Source organism: Platalea leucorodia, assembly GCF_965183815.1.
Source record: "Platalea leucorodia genome assembly, chromosome: 8".
Lineage (NCBI taxonomy): Eukaryota > Metazoa > Chordata > Aves > Pelecaniformes > Threskiornithidae > Platalea > Platalea leucorodia.
In genome coordinates this window covers 29,487,009-29,507,208 of record NC_138830.1, presented here as the reverse complement: position 1 = coordinate 29,507,208, position 20,200 = coordinate 29,487,009, and the positions used below count along the sequence as shown (strand labels likewise).

Below are 20,200 nucleotides of genomic sequence, written 5' to 3'. Positions count from 1 at the left end.
ATGGAGAAACCTCAGCTTTCCCTGTCTGAGCATGGCGGTGGGGCATGGGGGCAGCTGTACGGCAGCGTGGCTGAGCCGGGGCTGCGCCCAGTGCTGCACATGCCAGAGAATGGAGCATGCATTGGGCTGTTGCAGAGCTGCATGTGTTTTTTGGGCTGCACTCCATGATTTGCCTGTTAAATATTTGGGGCTGTTTTTCCCCAGGGGCTGACGGAAAAGGGCAGAACTGGAAACTCTGAATGTTGGTCTGTTTTTTTTCCCCCAGTCAGCTTTGTGCTTTGGTTTTTGCTCTTGCGTATAAACCATGCTTCCAGCCTGTGGCTTTGTGCTGGCTGGGCAAGCTGCTCCTCAGGCTGCAGCTTGGCAGCCAGTGTGTTTAGATGGCTTTGGCAAGACAGCAGGATGTGATAAACTCAGCCCCTTCTGCTACAGAGTCAGTCACCCCGCTGCATTTACACATCTGCAGGGACTGAGGCTTTCACTGTACTTTAAAGCTCTTTTGATCAATGTTTTTTGCTATGGGTTGGTGCTTTGCCTGCAAATTGTTCCCCTGGAAAGGAAGGGTGCTTTTGGAGGAGGTCGACAAGCACAGTGAGATCCAGGATAGCAGAAACCACATGGAAGTGGAGGAGAGATTGCTGAAAGGCAAAGAAAAGCAAAAATAGCATGATGCCTGAACATTGGCATCCCAGTAGTGGTGGTTTCCAAGGCTCCCAAAAGCAGGTGTTGCAACTGTGACCTTTCCTGTGCACAGAGCCATTGGCCAGCCCCAGCCACCTTGACACCTTTGGGGCCAGGACCTTCTGTGTTGGCCCCATTTGGGCCACCTCAAATGCTTTCACCAGCCAGCACCTCCTGGGGCTTGTCCAGCTTCATGTTACCCCTGATGGAATGAAGGTGGAGAAAGCAGAGTTAAGGAAGGTCATGCAGGTGTTAAGGGAAAACCTGCGAGGTGGAGGGGGAATAGGAATAGCATGGACAGATCTCATTTTCATAAAGACTTGCTGATCCAGAGCAAATCCAAAGCAGCTCCCCTCCTGTCCTCTTCCCTCCTCTCCTTTCCCTTTACTCCCTCCATGCGCATGGATGCAGCAGGGCTGTTGGCCAAGAGCACAGTGAAAAGAAAAGCCATGCCTTGCCGTCACAGTGCTGGGGCGAGTACAGTAGAGGCTGAATACATTTACCCAAGAAAGCTGCTCCACTCCCCTGCTGTCCTTCCCCATCCTTTTAGTCTGTGATGCTGCCCAGGAGGGCATACAGCAGCCATGTAGAGGAGGAGGAAGGTGTGGTAGCCCTGACTGGCCCACACTCCTTGCCCATGGGCCCAGGAGCCCACCTCAGCTCAGCTGTGGCCCTTCAGTCCCTTCCTGAGCTACGTTGTAGCTGTAGCTGTCTCCAGCTCAGCCATGGCCATGTCTGTGCCTGGCCATGGACCCTGCTGACCCTGAGCCACCGACTGACTACCCAGCACCCTTTGCTATCGCAGCCCTGGATGATCCCAACCAGCAGCATCTGCCATGGTCCTCTACGGGTGGCAAAAATGCTTCAGCAGCTGCCCTTCCTACAGGAGCCATGGAAGAGATATCACCTTTTCAGATCTAGTGCATTCATGTCAAGCCCTTTGCTCTTGGCTTCACCTTTTAGCAGTGTCAGCTCGGTGAGATGAATGGTGTGCCCTTTGCATGGTGCCAGGCTCTTGCCTGTGATACCAGTCCAGCGGTGCTCCCATCACAGCAGGCAGTCATCATCACCAGGTGCATCCCCAGATCCCACCAGCCGACACTTCTCTTCCCATTCTAGCAGGCTGCCTTCATCCTGCCAGGAACGGAAAGGTCCTGGGTAGCGCTGCAGGGTAGGTGAAGCTCTGCCAGAGCAGATCAGGGAGGCCCTGAAGCTGCTGTGCTCCCTTCAGATATGCCACAGGCAGGGATACCTCCTGCACAACCTTGCCTACAGCCCTTACCTGCAGTCTGCTGCGAGCTGCCTGCAGTCCTCTGCCTGCATGCCCGTGCCCAAAGCCCGCTGTACCCTACCTGCAGGCACTGCCATCAGCCCTGTGCCTGTAGCACCCTGCCTGCTCTGCCTGCAGCACCCTGCTTACAGCCCCATGCCCACAGCCCCCTGCACCCTGACTAAAGCTCCATGCCCAAGCCCCTTGCCCACAGCTGCATGCCTGCAAACCACCACTCCCTGCCTGAAGCTCCCTGGATGCAGACCCTTGCCCACCGCCCCATGCCTACAGCCCCCTGTGCCCTGTCTGCAGCCCTCTGCCTGCAGGCCCATGCCCAAAGCCCACAGCCCCTGCCTGCACCTCCCTGCATCTGGCATGCAGACACTTCCACCCTGCTTGCAGGCCTCTGCCTGCAGCCCCATGAACCCTGCCTGAAACCCCCTGCCCACATCCCTATGCCTGCAGAGCCCTGCACCCTGCCTGCAACTCTGTGTGTGCAACTCCATGCCCAAAGCTTACCGCCCCCTGCCTGCAACCCCCTGCCCACAGCCCTGTGCCTGTATCCCCTGCACTGTGCCTACAGCTCCCTGTACCCTGCCTGCAGCCCTCCTCCTGCAGCCCCATGCCCAAAGGCCAATGCCCACAGCCGCATACCTGCAGCCCCCCGGCCTGCATCCTGCTGAGAGCTCCACGCCCAAGCCCTCTGCTCACAGCCCCATAACTGCAGCCCCCTGCGCCCTGCCTGCAGAACCCTACCCACAGCCCCTTGCCTGCAGACACCTGCCATCAGGCCCCTGCCTGCAGCCCCTTCCCACTGCCCCACGAGCCCTGCCTGTATTCCTGGACATGCCACTCCATGCCTGAAGCTTACAGCCCCTTCTTGCAGAGCCCTGCACCCTGCCTGCAACCCCCTGCCCAGTGCCTGCAGCCCCAAGCACCCTGACTACAGCCCTCTTCCTGTAGCCCCATGCCCAAAGCCCCTGGCCTGCAGCCCCCTGCACCCTGCCTGCAACCCTCTGCCTGCAGCCCCATGCGTGGAACCCCCTGCGCTATGACAGCAACACCAGGCCAACAGGCCCCTGCCTGTTAGCATGCTGCCTGCACTGCCTGCAGCACCCTGCTCACAGCCTCATGCCCACGGCCCCCTACCTGCAGACCCCTGCACGCTGCCTGCTTTCCTGTGCCTGCACCCCCGTGCCTGTAGCACCCTTCCTGCTGTCCCATGAACCCTGCCTGAAACCCCTACCCACATCCCTATGTCTGCAAACCCCTGCACCCTGCCTGCAACCCCATGTCTGCAGCTCCATGCCCAAAGACCCCCCACACCCTGCCTGCAGACTCCTGCTGCTTTGCCTCCCTGCCTACAGCCCCCTGCCTACAGCCCTATGCACCCTGCCTGCTGTGTGCTGAATTGTGCAGGCAACTTTTGGCATGGGGCTGTGGGCAGCAGGCTGTAGGTAGGGTGCAGAGGGCTGCAGGCCTGGGGCTGTGGGCAGTGAGCTTTGGGCATGGGGCTGCAGGAAGAGAGCTGTGGGCAGGGCACAGGATGATGCAGGCAGGGTGCAGAAGGCTGTGGGCAGGCGGCCGCAGGTTTCACGGGACTGCAGGCAGGCACCGCTCCCCTTCAGCTGCCTGGCCTGCAAGCTGGCACAGCCTGCCCATTCTGCGCAGCCCCTCATCACAGGGGGAGCACATGCCCTGTCTGCCACCATTTCTTCACCTTTGCCAGCAAGGGATACACTCAGCATCTGCCAGGATGTGACCTGCAGGCATCCCCACCGCCTTGCCGGTGGGGACAGCTCGCAGGGGGAGACCAGCAAAGCACCACACTTGGAAAAGTGACCTTTATTTAAAAAAAAAAAAAAAAAGAAGAGCAACAACCCCCCCCAAATGTTCTGCAATAAACCCCTAGTGATAACTTTTCATAACATGTGTGCAGTGTCCATGCTGACCTCTGCGAGGGGTGTGGGCAGGGGGGGACATGGGGCAGCCCCACAGGGTTGGCAGTGGTCTCCCCTGCTCCTGTCCCAGCTGGGAGGGCATTACCCATCTGGAAACGTCACACCGGAGCAGGGACCATCACCCACAGCAGGCACTTCTCTGGGTATATGGGATGGGGCTGTGCTCCAGCCCCCATCTGCCTCTTCCTCCAGGTTGGGGGGGGATGCCCCCTCCCCAAAGCGATGGGAAAGGTGCAGCTGGACAGCCTGGGAGAAGCCAGTCCCAGGATGGGGCTGGCTTGGAGAGTCCCCCACCAGGAGCACGGCGGTGCCATGGGCTGCAGGAGGAGCTCAGAGCTGCTAAGGTGAAGTCTCCCCCTTACAGGGAAAAACAAACCCAAAAAAGACAAAGTACTGGCAGTGGGTAACGGGGGGTGTGAAGTCAGTCCTTGGGTGGGCTACATCAGCCCTGCTGCCTTCTCCTGCACGTTGTACTCCTTGCTCCTCTTCACCTTCCAGCCAATGAGGGCTAGGAGGATTGTGCCCACCACCTTGTAGCCCACCTGCAACCCCAGGTATCTGTTGGGACAAGAGCAGGGAGATGCTGTGTCTGGAGGTGGCACCTCCAGCTGGCACCAGGCTGAGCTGGGGACCATCCTCGTGGTCATTGGGGGGGACAGGGGACACACACGGCAGGGGTACCTGTTGCGGAGGAAGTCGTTGTTGTAGTAGGCGCAGAACCGGCGCTGGGTGCACTGCTTCTGCCAGTAGATGCAGGAGGAGTCGATGAGGGCACCGAACATGGCCGGAGCCGGCAGCCAGGCTTTGGAGAAGAGAGGATGGAGTCAGGCTGCCCTCCTTGCCCTGCCTGCGTGCTTTGTCTGCTGTCCCCAAGGAGGTTCAACACCTCCTGGGGCTCAAGCAAGCCTCTGAGCACCCTGCTGCCTTCCCCCAGCCTCATTAGGAGATGGACACTCACCCAGCAGCCTCATTAGTAAGAACTGAACTCCAATGGCAAATGACTTCTCGTCCTGGTTCACCACCCTGCAGGGGAGAAGCCACGGAAGGTCAGAGCAGCTGTGTATTTGGCCAAACATCTTGGCCTGGTTGCATGTTTAAGAGGCCCCATTGACCCCAGCATGGGGAACCCATCACATCATGCTTCCCCCAGTGCCTTGCGACCCCCCTTGCCCATTGCTCACCGTAAAACCATCATGTAGAGGGGGTTGTGGGACAGGCAGGCTACCAGGGCAGCAAAGGAGATGAGGAATATGGCAGGAAGAAGCATATGGGAGCAGCTGAGAGGACAGGAGCCTGTCTTGGCGGAGGACAGCCCGTTCACAGCAGGGATCAGGGAACAATTCTTGTAAATCTGTTGGAAACATTTGGAAAAAACAAATGTAAAACTCTCAAAGCCAAGAGCAGGGATTTTAGGAACACACCAGACCACATCACTTTGCAGAAGACTGACGAGAGCGTCGGCTCCAATTTTAAGGTACGGCCATGGCATCCTGCAATAGGATATGCTGCCATCCCCACTTCTCCACCAGACTCCCAGGGTGTTACAGCAATTCTCCATTGCACCTTCTCAGGACTTCAGCTCCTCTGGTAGACCTCCCTGCTCCCCGTGTCAAAAAGACTCTACTACATTATTGCATTTGTCAAGTTCCTACAGCATTGCTGCAACCTCCACCGTCACCAGCAAGCAAGGTGCACTCTGCTTTGCAAACCAGTCATTTTACTTACCACTTGTCTGGGAGTGGAAGAATTAGCAGTGCTGTTCATGCAGCCAGCAAAGCACGGGGAGATGTACTCCACGTTGTTTTCTCCGCACACCGGGTGAAAGATATGCTCAGAGCACTGGCACCCACTCGGCATCTTAACCTGCTGCTGGGAACTCAATGTACTGCCAAAAAGGAGTAGAAAAAAATTTTTAAGAATTAAGAAATAGGACAGGAGGAAGAAAAATCCCTCTTACTAGTTAACCAGTTTCCCCATTCCTATTTGCTCTGGGACACTGCCAGCAGCAGGCTGGCCTTCTGCCAGACTCTGATCCCCTACAGGTACCTCTGCAAGTGTACAGTGAACTTTGCAGTAATTATGTTATGTCTGCAAACAAGTACTCACACACTGACTTCCCCCCCCCCCCCCCCCCCCGCCCCCGCAGCTGAAAACTAATCAGCCAAATGCCTGGAGAAACGTATCTGGGCTCCATCCAGAACTGCACAAACGGATGTGTGAAGAGCCCAAGCTGGAAACACCATTCAGACAGAAACTGGAAGTGGGCTCATTTCTAGACAAGTCTGACAACACCATGAAAGTCAAGATGACAAACCGAATTGTCTGTCTTGCTTTACTACCTAAGGGAGTTCATCTGCTGGAGCGGCACGGTCTGTCTCCTGCAGGAAGCCGGCACCAGGGACCTGGTCTTGGGCATGGTGGGATGGGGCAGAGCTCATGTTCACCCATCCATGTGGCCCACAGCTACCTGAGGATCCAGGCAAAAGGCTCTTATGCACTGCTGCAGTTGCAAGGGAGGAGGCTTCCAAAGTAATATAAGGCAACAGCCTCCTTTTCCATGCAAGTCCCTCCAGCAGCTCCCAGTTACATCAGCAAAGCCCATTGGGACTGGTATGTCGCAGAGGAGCCGAGACAGACAATCAACCTGACACTGGCAGCAAGAGGTGAATGGTGTGAGACCAAGGTGTCCTCCAAAATTTAGCACTTGCAGCACCTGAGCTTGACCTGAGGGATCTCACATTTGAAGCCTTGTTCTCACACAGAAAGCTTACGATGTCAGTGCTTTAGCGGACTTCCACAGGCTCCTGAATTAGCGGAGCATGCCGTGCAGATCTCAGAGCAAAATACAAACACATTGCCCACGCGAGTTTGGAGAATGTTGGTGCTTTCCTTCATGGTTTTTAAGTGGGAGAAGTGAATGGACTGCCCTGTCCCTCACCCCTCCACCATACCCCTGGGACAGGAGGCTTATTGGTGGCGAAGGGAAACATTTACACAAAAGCCCCTTGCTGGCAGTGCATTGGGAAATGAGCACAACACACTTGACAGCAAGCCTGGGGTGGAGTCTAAACGCCATTTTTCTCTTAAACAGACATGGTAAGAGCCAGAAGTTTCCACCCAGGTGAGAAGAAAGATGATGTCCAGCTGGAACAAAGGGAGTGCGTGAGGTGCCCATGTGTGGGGTTGATGTGGACATGGGCACTAGTACTACTAATCTCCCCCTAGAAAGCCCTGCTTGTTTGGTACAGAAAATCAGGAATAAATGCCCTCCCAAGCTTTCTGTGCTGTATAGCTCTTAGATCTCCTCCAGGCAGTGGGATCAAGGAGCAAGCAGTAGCATGGTGATGTCTACTGCCTCTTCCCCTCCACTGGCATGTATCCCGCCCCATGGATAATCAGGTCAAGAGCTGGAGGAATAAGGAGCTGGAAACAACCCAAGTGCCTGTGTTACCTGGGGGGGTAGATCCCATCGATGCGCCCTGTGGAGCAGCCCATGAAGAAAATGGGCAGGCAGATGAGGATGGAGAAAACGAGCACCACCACAGCAAACCGGGGTATGGCTCGGAGAGAAAAGGCAAAGCGTTTCATGATGATTCCTCCTAAGAGCATCCCGAGTGCTGCTGCTGGCAGGTTCACAGCTCCTGCAGAGGAACAAAGGTGGTTTTGTTAGCTGGGGTCCTGCCTGTCAAGCACCTCTCTGCTGGCATGGGGTGGAGGTAGTGGCTTTGTGGACTTCACGGTGGTTGGGAGAACCCACAGACCCCCACTGTTACCCAAGAAGACCAAAACCCAAGGCAGTCAGCACCTATGAGAAACCTCAGCCTCAGCTGTCTGGCTTAGAGATGCAAGATCAAGCTTGCTGCATAGCTGCTTGCTCTTGCCAGCTAATTTAAGCATCCAAGTGATCCAGACCCGCTTCATCCATGTGGTGGGGCTGCACGTTTTCAACAAGAGCGGTTGCTGGCCCGCAAGAGTGAGGAAAAAAATGTAGTCAGTCTCTGAGAGGCTGCAAGACAGCCTGGTCTTCTGCAGCCATCTCAGGTCAGGAATGTCATCAACCATCTTGAGGTGATCCCTAGGTCTCATCTGAAAATAAGTAAGTTTCCAATGACTTCCTCCCATGGGATTAAAAAGCCTGGGGCATATGGGCAGGTGGCTGCCTGCTGATGGATATTTTTCACCCCATGGCTGCTGCTGCCTGGCTGTGCTCACCTATGAGAAAGTTGGCATATGAGGGGGAGGCACCGTACTGCTTCTCCAGGAACTTGTTGAGGAAGGTGGAGAGTCCCGCAATGACTGAGGAGAAGCTGCACTGAGCCAGCACCAGGAGGATGAAGAGGGGGTTGAGGAGCAGCCTGAGGAAGATCTTTGGGAATCCTACAGGGAAACAGCAGGAAAAATGTGTTTTGGCCATGTGATCCTCACATCAGCAATTTGTACTGTGAAAAATCCCACCCTTAGACAGTTCCCAGTGAGTTAATACAAGGGATGTCTAAGGCCATGGGAAAATGGAAGGGGAAACACCCTAATTTGGCCTGGCAGCTGTCAGGACCATGGCCAAAGTACCCTAAGAAGGGAGGTGGAGGGCCAGCTCTGCCCACCATCCTCCCTCCCACACTTTCCAAACTCACAAGCCTCCGGAGCACTTGGCAGCCACAGTTCATTTGTTTTTCTGGAGCAGGGGCCATACCCTCGGGCAGTGCAAACGAACAAAGCCCCAGGGGTTTTGGCAGAGCCCTGTCAGCTGTGCACGGGAAGGGTCTGGCTCCTGCAGCTGATGAACACAGTGTATTTTCCTGGTGGGACATCATGTCCCCCTGCCCAGCCAGGACAGCCTTTCAGCAGAGGCAGACTGACTCCAGGGTCCTCAGGAGCAGCTCTGTTTATTTGGTCTCTAATTAGCTTTCCCCTTCTAGCAGAGAGTGCTGCGGAGACCCAGCGTCGTTCATCAAAGCCCAATGAGATAAAGAAGGAGCTGACAGCCACAGGATATGACTGTGGTGCATGGAGAGGGGGGGGGGGGGGGGGGGCTTTAGCTGGAAAGAAGTCATCATGGAGCTAAAAAGTCACTAAACTGATCTCTCTCATCAGTGACATCTCTACTCAAGCCCCTTTCAACTACGCATAAACAAACTGGTGTAAGCTGCAGTGCGCTGACCTTCTCAAAGCAGTGGCTGGTGGCGCCGGCAGCCCCATACCCTCTCCTGGAGCCATGGGTTAAACCACCCAGATAGTGTTTTCCAGCGTGCTCATGCCATTTAAGATCCTCAAACCGATTTTCAGAAATGATTCAGGCTCCACAGACCTCAACACAGCTGTCTTATAGCAAGAGGGAGGCTGTGTCCATCTTCCCGTGGTCCTTAGGAAAGGGCACGCTACAGCCCTTGAGCTGCCTGAGCTGGCCCTGGCATCTCCACGCAATGTGGTGGAGAGACTCAAAGGCCTCCAACAAGCACCCTCAGCTTGAAAACACCGGTGTGGTGGTCTCTACCCACTCAGCATGGCCCGGCTCCCCCAGTCACCCTCGCCTTTAAGTGCCAGCCCTTTACTTTTTATAAATTCCAGCAGGGAGGTTTCTTCAGCCACCCCCTTCTCCAACTTCCTGAGCATGCCGGCCTCCACGTTGGGGTCCTGGGGAGGGAGAGAAGAGCAGCCTGCAGTGAGAGGGGAGCACCTATGCGTGGCTGGCACTATCCCGGCATGCAGTGAGGCTTGGGAGGAGCAGGGTCTGTCCCAGATGCTTTTGACCCCCTGCCAAGCCTGATGGCTTTCCTTCCCATCACAGAAAAGGGGTGAATTATCTCAAAAATCACTGCAGCCCTTGAGCAGAGCTGCAAGACAAAAGCTTGTCCTGTTTGGAGAGGTTTAAGAGCTTGGAAAGCTTTCCTCTCCTGAACCTTGACAAGATACCTCTGTTCTGAATTCTGCAAAAAGTCTGAAAATGAAAATTGGAGACAGGTCAGCTCAAGTCTAGTGAGTCCTCTAGCTCTAATCATGAAATATTTTGGGTTTGATTTTGACCTTTAAAGAATTGATGATTAAACAATTTCAAAACAAATGAAACTATTTTTGAAACTAAACCAGTGGGGCTTGGCTTTGAAAACACTGAAATGAAACATTTTTATAGTTTTGCATCTTTTAAAATTTGTTTTAATGGGAAACTGGTTTCTTTTCTGCTATTTTTTCCCAAAGGAAAAGCCCATTTATCAAACCCCGCTACCCAGCTTTATCCCAGTGCTGCTCCCATGTATGCCACACTTGAGGATGCTCTGCTCCAAGCAGGGGCTGTCACTGATGATGGTGGTGCTGGCGTCAGGGGAGTGTCACCTTGTAGAGGGTGTTGCAGTGGGGAGTTAAGATACAGCCATCGCCAGCAGAACTAGGTGAGACACCCCAGGAGGGTCGAGTTCCCATGGACAGACCTGTACCAAGGAGGACTGCATGCAGGAACCCCAAGAAGCCACCCAGCCATCACCCTGCCCCAGGGAAAGTGCAGGTCTACCCAAAACCTTCCCAACAGATACTGTTGATGCAGCTAGTGAGAAAGGCATGAAGTCTGGTTTTAGTCTGCAGAGCTGTGGTGGTTCTGGCTTTCCAGCTAATGGTGAAGAAATGAAGGGTCTGGTCCTTCACGTGTTAGAGACACAGAGCTTATTTGGAAGACTTTTCACTTGTGAGAAGTTGTAACCACATCTGAGAAGGGTTGCTGGGCTCCCTTCTAACCCTCTCCCCTGGGGACAGGTATTCCCTCCCCGAGTGCAGCCCTGGCACCAAGATGTTCCGGCCCTCTGGAGATGAGGTCTCACCTCTCCTTTCAGCATGTACCGAGGGAAAAAGAAATAAGGAATGGATGTGAGCACCAAGCAGCCTGAGGAGATCAGCAGTCCCAGCCACCAGGCTCCAATCCACCGCTGGTCCCTTGGTGTCAGGGCCACTGTAGCTGCAAGACACAAGGACCCATCGTAAGAGCTCTGTTCCTGCATGTCTCAGGGTGAAAGGGGCAAACGTCCATGCAAATATGGACTGCTAGAGCATGAAGGGTCCATGTGGGCACAGTCCAAGGGCCTCTCCACTGGCGTGGAAGAGCAAATGGATGGAGGTGGGAGCTCCCACCACTGCTGGTAGCAAGACCAGACATGGTCGTGTTTGACCTCCTTTCCCCCTGGCCAGGATCCTGCACCTCCCCTCCCCATCCAAATTGCGCCAAGCCTCCCAAATGGCTGTAGGATGGATTTAGTCAGCATCGAAGTATGCTGATGGCACAGGTTCAACTCTTCCCTGCCGAGCCAGCCAGCAAGGCAGTGATTACAGGGGCCTGACTCCATCCTCCTCTGCCTGGGGCGTAAGGTGGGTTTGGATCGCGCTGCCTGCCAGGGATGCTGAGCCGAGACAGGGACTGGGAAAGGGCACAGCCGCTTTCCTGGAAAAAACTGCTCTCCCATTGTTCCAGGCTTGGTCACTCTCTGCTTGCAGAGACTAAGGGAAGGACCCGTGCCGGCAGAAGAGTGCTGTTAATGAGCTTGGTTTCCGAGTGGATGAAACTCTGGGCGCCTTCTCCGGAAAAAGGAGGAGAAGGTGAGAGCCGCTCCGTCTCCAGTGCAGACATCCTTTGGCTGGGCCAAGCGATGCTCACGGGAGGTTGACAGATTGCTTGGCTTGGCATGGGGACCACATCTCCCCATTGCTGGGATGTTGTGGCTGGGAAAGGAACCAGAGGCAGCCTCCGGGTGGGAGCTCCGTGCCAGGGTGCGGCATGAGAGGAGCCCACGCCCCACCAAAACAATCGCCCCACTTCCCCAAACAGGACCACTCCACTCCGGAGCTTGGACGTCATCATGGAGCGACTGGGCAGAGGCTGCTAAATCCGTCCATCGCCGCGGGGAGTGAGCCAAGGCTTTTTGCCATTTCCTGCCCACGTTCATTTATTATTCTTATCAGGCACCAGACAAAAATGTCAGGCGAGCTCTGATCTCTCTAAGGAAACACAGGAAAAGCCACATTAATGATGGAGCTGGGGGGAATTCTTTAGTGATTAAGTTACCAGAAATAATAAGCATGAACTGCAGATAAAGAAAATAAGCCCTGCAGTGGCATTGGCTTGGTCCCTCTCTCTGCAGATGCTGGTGAAGGGTGGTGGGGAGGAGGACGAGTAGACTTGAGATTTCCTGTGCACCCATAGGGCAATGGTTGCCCTGTGGTTGTCTTCTCCATCCCTGGATGCTTCAGATGTCCCTGCTCGTCTCCACCACTGTGCTGGGGTAGTGTGATATTTCCTCAGCGTGGTGGCAGTGGGCAGACCCCAGCAATGACCACCAGCGCTTCAGTGCAGCACCATGAGCAGGACATTGAAATGTCCCTACCTCAGGGCTCTGCTTCAGTGGTGGCTTCAGGACAATCTGTAGTCTTCCTCACAGGGAGATGGAGTGGAGAGGTGCACTGTGGATGCTATTCCAGGTCAGGTCTTTCCATGGGAATGGGTTTTGTGGGTCACGGGACTGGTGGCTTCTGCCACCAGTCATGTCAGTGTGACCTTCTGACTCACAGAAGGCTTTTAGAAGGACCATCGCTACTTGAGAAATACTCACCAATGTCAACTCTTCCAATATCCACAAAGAGTCGCAGCACCACAGATCCCAGCAAGTATCCAAAAGCAGGGCCGAACACAGCGATGGCAAAGAGGATGGCTGAAAAAAGGGAGCAGAGAGAGCCAGTGTGAGAAGGGAATGGTAGCTTCAATGCAGATACTGCTTTTGTCTTCCCATGTGAGGCAGGAATGGTGTTATAACATGCAGAGGAGAGAAACCATTTTTTATCAAGTGGCAGATGATGAGACTATCCCCATTGCTCAGATGATACTGAACATGGTGTTTATCTAATAGGATTAAGAGGAGGGCAGGCAGCTGCCTGCAGAAAAAGTCCTTCTGCTCTGCTGCAATCAAGGTTTTGCTGATGCACTAAAAGTTGTCAGCTACACTGTGAATATCCATGATTCACTGTGACAAAGGGGGGAACCCCAGAGAGCAGAGGACAGTGCCATCCTGGGCTCCTGCAGGTGATGGAGACCTTAATCTCCTACAGGAGGCCAAGGAAAAAAAGCCATCTCAGTCCTTAGATCCAAGCAAAAACATTTGGTGCAAACTTCAGGGGAGGTGAAAGATGCTGAGAGCAAAAAGGCCAGCAGATCACCCTCGGTTCAGCTGAACTATCCCGTTCAAAAAATAGATAACTTGGACCCAACCCATAAGGTCAAAATGTTTCCTTTTGACTTCTTTGGAATTAAAGGATTCAAGTTTCCTCCCTGAAAGAAACTCTTTGCACAACCTTCTTAAGATGTTCAAAAGGAGACAGCTTGCTTGAACTGCATTGACCATTTCTGTGCATTTTGCTGGTCTGGAGCCTTTGAGCATACTGGGTATGAAAGTGCCTGATCCCACTGCTATGCCTCAGCTATGCACCTATTTTAAAAGTTGTTTTTTTTCCAATTAGGCAAGGCAGTGCTTTTGTTTCTACAACATAAACCCAAGTACTGAAGGGCAGGGTCTTTAGAGAAGGAGTATTTAACTTCATACATAGGCAGTAGTGTTCCCTTTCATAGGAAGATGCTGAGACCTAAAACAAAACACAACTCAAAGGGCAATGGTATTTACATTGTATTGAGGCAATCCAGACTCACAGTAGCTGTACCCCCAACATGGACATTCCCACGGCCCTAAAGTGACCACCTATATTATAAAGAACAAGCCAGTCCCATTTTCCTTCGTCTTCAGGACCTGCAGGTTTAGGAATCAAAAGGGCACTCAGAGGTCCTGGGAACAGTGACCCCTTGCCACAGGGGGAAGACAAGGATGCTCTGTCCCTCCTTTTGCCAGCCCAGACTACCATATTTGAGCTGAGAGGAGCAAGTACTACCCACACAGGAGACTTTCTGCAGAGCTCTTAGGTGGTGCAGCAGCCCTTTCCAACAGAAGCCTGGAGAAAAGCAGACTTGGGTGGGTCTGGAGACCCTGCCAAGCACTCCAGTGCTTGTCCAAAGCCTGTCCTTGGGAATCTAATTCCAAAGGCTTTCCTTCTCCTTTAGGGATTACCTTATTTTGGAACATCCGCTTTCAACTCCTAAATCATTCTGACGCCTTTGGCTGCTTTAAAGACATTGTTCGGCACCAGGAGGAATCAGGTTTTTAAATAGCTTATGGACAGAGCTCAAAGCTCACGTAGGCAGGCCAGCACCAGATGGGTTTTGCCATTCACAGGGAAAAAAATGCAGTTTAACATGGAAGCCAGCACCTATCTCTTTGCAATCAAGAAGTCCTCCCGAGCCTGGGCAGACCCCACCGGGCAAGGACCAATTCCATGGCAAAAATGTTGATTTTGAACCCTTGATGCAAAACCTGTGTTAATTGGCTCCTGCAGGCTGTCATACCTCTGGTTAAACCGTGATCAACTGATGCTTAATACGAGAAGGAGATGGCCTCTCAGAAGGTTTCCTTACTACTCTTTCCCACCATGGATGGCATAAGTTCTCACAGACACAAGAGAGAAGCCCCAGCTCATCGATCTCATCTTCTTGCCCTGATTCTTTGGCTTCCTAACACCCACACCATAAATATAACCTTACAGAGAACAGCTGACTGTCAAGGGGAGCGACAGCCCAGCTTTTTAATAGGGGAGAATCTCATCTGAGTCCCACTGGCTGCTCAACCTGTGTCCAGAGGTAGCTCTCCAAATCAGCACCTCTACATCTCACCTCTAAGGTCTGGAGGAAACAAAATTATATACAATAACGGTCCCACTTACCAACATACAGCGGGGAATTGTTTGCTTCTGCAAAGTCGTCTACGTAGGATATCCCAAAGGGCTGGATGGGAACTGTTCCGATTCCAGCCAGCAGCTGGGCGATGACCATCATTGCCCATATGCTGCTGGCCTCCTTCTGGGGATCCTGGGTGGCGTTCGGGCACAAAAACTTATTCTCTGCATAGCAGAGTTCACCCCAGACCTGGCTTTTGTTACCTGAAAGGGAGAAGAATGAGCATTACAAGGCTGGGCACATCCCCTGCCTCCTCCCACACTAAATCCCTAAATATCAGGAATCTCCCAAATTTGTGAGTAGGCACACACTGTTGGATTTTGGATGGATTGCTCATTTTATTTAGCAGTTCTCATCACCTTTCTCTTTCTTTGGGGTATTATGCTGAGGTCAGCGTAGCAAACAACGAGGCTGTGGTTTTTATCAAACTTTTAAAGACAGGCTGATCAGAGAAGATGGAAGCAAATTAATTTCTCCTGCGAAGGGTCAGCCCTGCAGCCCAGCTTCAGTGAGCTGCATTCAAGCTGTCAGCAGAGGATAAAAAGCTCTCCATCAAAGCTGCAGCAACACTGGACCCAGCCAACGGACAAAAGCGTTCGGACAGATGATGTCAAAGCCAGTGGAAAAGCCTTAATATTCATGGATGGAAAAACCTGGTTTTCATGCAAAATGAAGGCATTATAGAGCAAGAGAGTAAGTAAGTCCTGTCTTTTGATGGTAGCTCTTCCCACTCTAGCTTTTTTTTTTTTTTTTTTATTTGTAATTAGTTCAACATTCCTATTACATCTTTCTCGTTAATGTAGCAACTGTGGATTTTCTACACTTCTGAGCAAACAGACACAAAACAAAACCAAATATTTGTCAGGTGATTAGGGGTTTTCATTGGCGTAGTGCAGCAGCACATGCCTAATAGTAGGTCACCACAAAAATCCTTATGTAAGTCCATTCAAAGCCACGTTGTCTAAAGAGTCAACATCATCATTGCCAGACAGAAGGAGCCTTCTTTTCTAATAAAGATTTTACCACAGCAAAAGCGAAAGCCACAGAAGCCTCTCATGCCAGGTTGCATGCTGTGGAGTGAGGCTGCTCTTGGTTTAACGAGGGCAAACCTAACCCATGGCTGGCTTTTTGTTATCAATGGTCTTTGCTCCCTTGTGGTACCCAGGCAGGAACAGGGAGCAATGCTCTCTGGGGTGACCTGGCTGTCCAGAGCAGGACACCCTGCCCCTGAATCTCCATTGCTCTCTTCGCTCAGGAGCAGCCCATCTCCCAGAGCAAGAATCTTACTTCTTCATTCCATCCAGACATGGGGAGGTCTTCATGCTGCTCAAGACTGCCATGCAAAGTCCAATCAGGACTGGAGTATCTTCATGGGTTGTAAATACCAGGCAGAGACATGTAGGGCTCTGGGCAGGGAGCAGGATGATACCTTCTCCTTCGACTTGTTTCCTTTGCAGTAAGAGCAGCCCCTGTCCTGAATCCTTACCAGTTCATAGTCTGATGCATGAATTTATGCTGTCGGAAGACTCAGCACCTGATGCCTGATCCAGTCTCCAAACTGGCCGACTTGAAAATCATGGAGACATTCGAGGCTGCATAGCAGGGATGCAGCTGCGAGCCAGCAGAGAGCTGGTCTTCATATTTCTGCATGAGTGCTGGCACACTCTCAGCTCCACACCAGGCCATCTTTTTTAGTAATGTTTCATGGGATCTGGGTTTGCAGATCAGCCGTGGTGGTGCCTGATTTCCCAGAGCTGATGTGGGAGAGCAAAGCCAGAGGATCTCTGACCCTTTGGTAGGAGCAGTCAGGCACTTGTGAGCAGCTATGTCCTCACTGTGGTTTGCTCCCTGTCCGGGGTCTGCATCCTGTTGAGCTGCAGCAAAGTTAGGACCTATCTAAGGGGAGCAACTTGCCTAAGGCCACCCAGCAGCTCCCCGGCACAGCTAAGGCTCCTTGAGCCCAGAGAATCAGGCTACGACGCAATCCACAGGGCTCAAAGTGTTCCCAGGAGAAAGCATCTTCTAACTAGAGGTGGAAGGCTTTCCCTGGCTAGCACTGCTGTGACTGCTGCCATCCCCCTCAGTGGCACAGGCGCAGGGGGAGCAACTTGGCACAGAGCTGAGGTGACTTAGGGTTTTCAGAGGTGGCAATCCCCAAGGAGGCTAAAGCTCATTGGCATGCCGAGGATTTAGGGGCTGAAGTCACTTTGGGAAGACCAAAGCCAGCCTTCTGGCACATGATGCAGGCTCTTCTGCATATTGCATTCTGCATGGAAACCGGAGCTGTTGTTGTACACACTAGCTTGTTCCCAAAGCCTGCCCAGTTAAACCAGTAGCCCTCCTTAGTATGGATCATAAGGCTTACTGGCTAGAGCAGAACAGGTCCTGGGGACAGGAGATCTTAACTCTGCTCTATCAATCACCTGCATACTGCTCAGCAGCAGGGAGACAACCTCACTTCTCATGCTGCAATACCTCTGTGACTCCAGTAAAGATAATGTTCCTTTCCTAATGCTTTGGGCTATAGGCAAACCATCAGCTGCATTTGCATTCAGTCTGGGCTCTCAGCAGGGCTGCAGGGAAGCCAGGCTGCAGCAGGAGTGTTTGCTCTTCTCCCTTGCGCTGCCACAGCTCTCAGCTGCCTGCAGTGGGATCACCAAGAGCAACCTCTTTTGTCATGCGCAACAACCAGGAGAAAGGAGAAGAAGGTCAAAACCTAGCTGGTGCAACAAGGCATAAACAGACATCAAGACTGTACTTTCAAGCCTTCTTATCAGCCTTTTTCCCCAGAGCATGTGAAGACTGACCTACAGTGCCACAGCTATTAACTTCTTGAGCGGATAAGGGCCATCCAAATGAGACTGATATGGCAAGAACTGTTCTGGTATGAATCCAGCTCAGAGTTCAGAAAAGCACAAAGCCTCAGTGGCAAGGTACCACAGAGCCTTTGAGCCCCCTCAGGAAACGCACCAGTGCCCCAAAAAAGCCAGAAGTGAAGTGATTTTTTCCAGTCACACAGGACAGCAGCAGCAGAACCAGCATCTCCTGCATCCCAGGGCTTCTGCTCCAAATCTGCTGCCCCATCAGCAGCTCTCTCTGCTCACAGTTGTTTCACTCTCTCTCCTTGGCTGGCTTTTTGGATACCTGAATGTCATTGTTAATAACAATGCTGTCTGCATTAGCCAGTAATGCAGCTTTAGAGCTGCAGCTGGGGCTTTTCTGATGCTACAGAAAGCAAACCTATTTCTAGGATGCTCAGGAGCAGGTTGGAAGGACGCAGACCGCCCGTGCAGAAAGCAGGGACATGGTGTGCTTAGAGATCTGAAGAAAGATGGGTGGGCACAGCCAGGAGAGAAGCATATTAAAAATCAAATATTAAGCTAGTTAAACTATTAGTTTTCAAGTTCCACGTTTGTGGAACCTCCTTACAAATATTCCTGGGGTGGCATGTCCGTGTGGGATGATGGCTATCTCAGGGGTCTCAGCCCTACAGCAAGCTCCTTGGGCACTGATGCGAGAAAGAGGTGTCTTGGAAGCCTGGAGGGAGAGATCCCGCCTGCTGAACTTGAAACACAGACTGTTCCCTCTGGAGGCCTTTAGGAGCACCTATGGGGAATTTAGGTACTTCACCACGACCACAGCACTTGGCACCTGATAACGTGGCTCGAACGACATGTGCAGAAGAGGTGGAAGGGATGCCACATATAATTATTGCATTCAGAAGGAGCTGCGAAACTATACCGAAGTCAGGCTTAAAATAACAAATCTCTGCCTTAAGTCTTTCCCTCCAAACACTGTGTTTAAATTGTGTGTGTGCTGGATACAATGCTGTTTTTTGGGTAGGCACAGGTAACCCAGCCCAGAGCAACTGGAGATGGATTTGTGCTGGGACAGGTCATGGCGATAAGGGTGAAGGTACTTACCGGTGCTAAGCGTGACGTATTCATAAGGGTCTGATAGGAAGTGGGGCAGGGTAACCAAGAACGCTCCCATTGCCAGCAGCAGCCCCCCCACACCGATCACCCGTGGGCGGTGAACTCGGCTGCCGAAGTAGCTGACAAAGATGATGAGGACCACGTTGCCGATCTGGAAAGGGCACAGTGAAATGGGGACGTTAGAAGACATCAGGGAGAAAGGCAAGACTCTGTAAATGGTCCCCCATGACTGTGTCTGGGTGGGTGAAGAGCTCTCTTATCAGGTGGTGTTTGACCCCCCACAAGAGCAGGAACGGGACAGCCCATCACCCTGGACATTCACAGCAAGTCAGTGCTTCCTTCTCATCAAAAGCCAGCAGGACAGCTCCTTGGCTTCTGTCACCTGTGTGCATCCCTTGTTGTCACAGATGGCTTCACAACCTCCCCGTGGTCTGGCTGGGGCTTTTTTCAGCACCCACATATGCCTCCCACCTCATAGGATGTGGCATAAACTAATGATTCCCCCAAACACAGCAAGAAATGAAGCATATTGCCTTCATTCCCATGACTAAGCAGGCACGAGCCCAGCTACAAAGTCCAGCTCATTGCAAATGTTTGTGACTCCGGACATTTGCAACTGTAGATATGATTAGCTAAAAAGATATGAAAACATGCAGCTTATTCAGGCAAGGGGTTGAACACCATAAAATTACCATTACATGGCCTTTGTCAGCTTGGGACAAGCTAAACATTATTTTAACCTTGGCATGTATGGCTAAGAATACTTTTTATTTATGTTTACATGGGCTCCCTTGTTTATCTCTTTGTGGTTTTTGTTCTTGGAATTGCTGCAGCCGTCAATGTGAAAAGACTGTGGTCCTGGACAGGCAGGGGAGCTCACACAGAGCTGGAGTAAAGTGCAGAAACCCCTCTCATAAAGCAAAGGAATAAAGATATATCAGTTGTCTGAAAGCTGTTATTCTTTAAGAGCATGGCATATGTCCTGTTCAAATCCTTTTCCCTTTATATTCTTGCAGTAACAGACTGCTTTACATGACGTTTGCTTTGGTGAAGTCTCATAATTAGCAGTAATTTCTCTAGCGGATGAGGAGCAGACAGGTTACAGATGTATCACTGCTGTGGGTGGTGGGATACTCTGCAGGGCTTAATTATGCCAGTTGAGGATTACCAATGTTACAACTGTCCATACTGGGTCTCTTTTTTTTGCATGGTTTGGACTTAGTCACAATCAGTGCAAAGTCCTTCATTGGTCTCAATAGGCTTTGAACTAGTCTTTTGATTCTTGGATGTACGTGCTGGTTGGGGTAAGACCTGGGCATCTGCTTCCCCAAGGACTCAGGAGGATTCTCAGTGCTCAGCCTCTTGGTGGAGGATCCCATGCAAGAAGACCAGCTGTATGCAAGGTGGGCTGCCACCAAACACTTCTTTGTCTGTGTCATCAAAAGAAAGTCTCTCCCAGCAGGTCTTTTCCTAGTTGGCCTTGAAGAGCTGCCAGAAAGGATAGAATTCATGACAACGTGAACTAGAAAACTTATTCCAGAAGAGT

General features: G+C 52.2%; 1 protein-coding gene across 1 annotated transcript in view; it reads right to left on the bottom strand.

The window, feature by feature from the left end:
• Nucleotides 1-3,885: 3,885 nt before the first annotated feature.
• SLCO2A1 (solute carrier organic anion transporter family member 2A1) overlaps nt 3,886-20,200 on the bottom strand; it is a 29,854-nt gene continuing 13,539 nt past the window's right edge. The window contains exons 3-14 of the mRNA XM_082319585.1: nt 18,643-18,805; nt 14,707-14,922; nt 12,498-12,596; nt 10,719-10,852; nt 9,462-9,543; nt 8,125-8,289; nt 7,364-7,553; nt 5,638-5,797; nt 5,094-5,263; nt 4,871-4,935; nt 4,594-4,714; nt 3,886-4,470 (exon numbers count right to left, since the gene is read on the bottom strand). Of these exons, the coding sequence (XP_082175711.1) occupies nt 4,350-4,470; nt 4,594-4,714; nt 4,871-4,935; nt 5,094-5,263; nt 5,638-5,797; nt 7,364-7,553; nt 8,125-8,289; nt 9,462-9,543; nt 10,719-10,852; nt 12,498-12,596; nt 14,707-14,922; nt 18,643-18,805 (1,686 nt within the window). The 3' untranslated portion in view covers nt 3,886-4,349. The remainder of the gene's footprint in view (nt 4,471-4,593; nt 4,715-4,870; nt 4,936-5,093; nt 5,264-5,637; nt 5,798-7,363; nt 7,554-8,124; nt 8,290-9,461; nt 9,544-10,718; nt 10,853-12,497; nt 12,597-14,706; nt 14,923-18,642; nt 18,806-20,200) is intronic.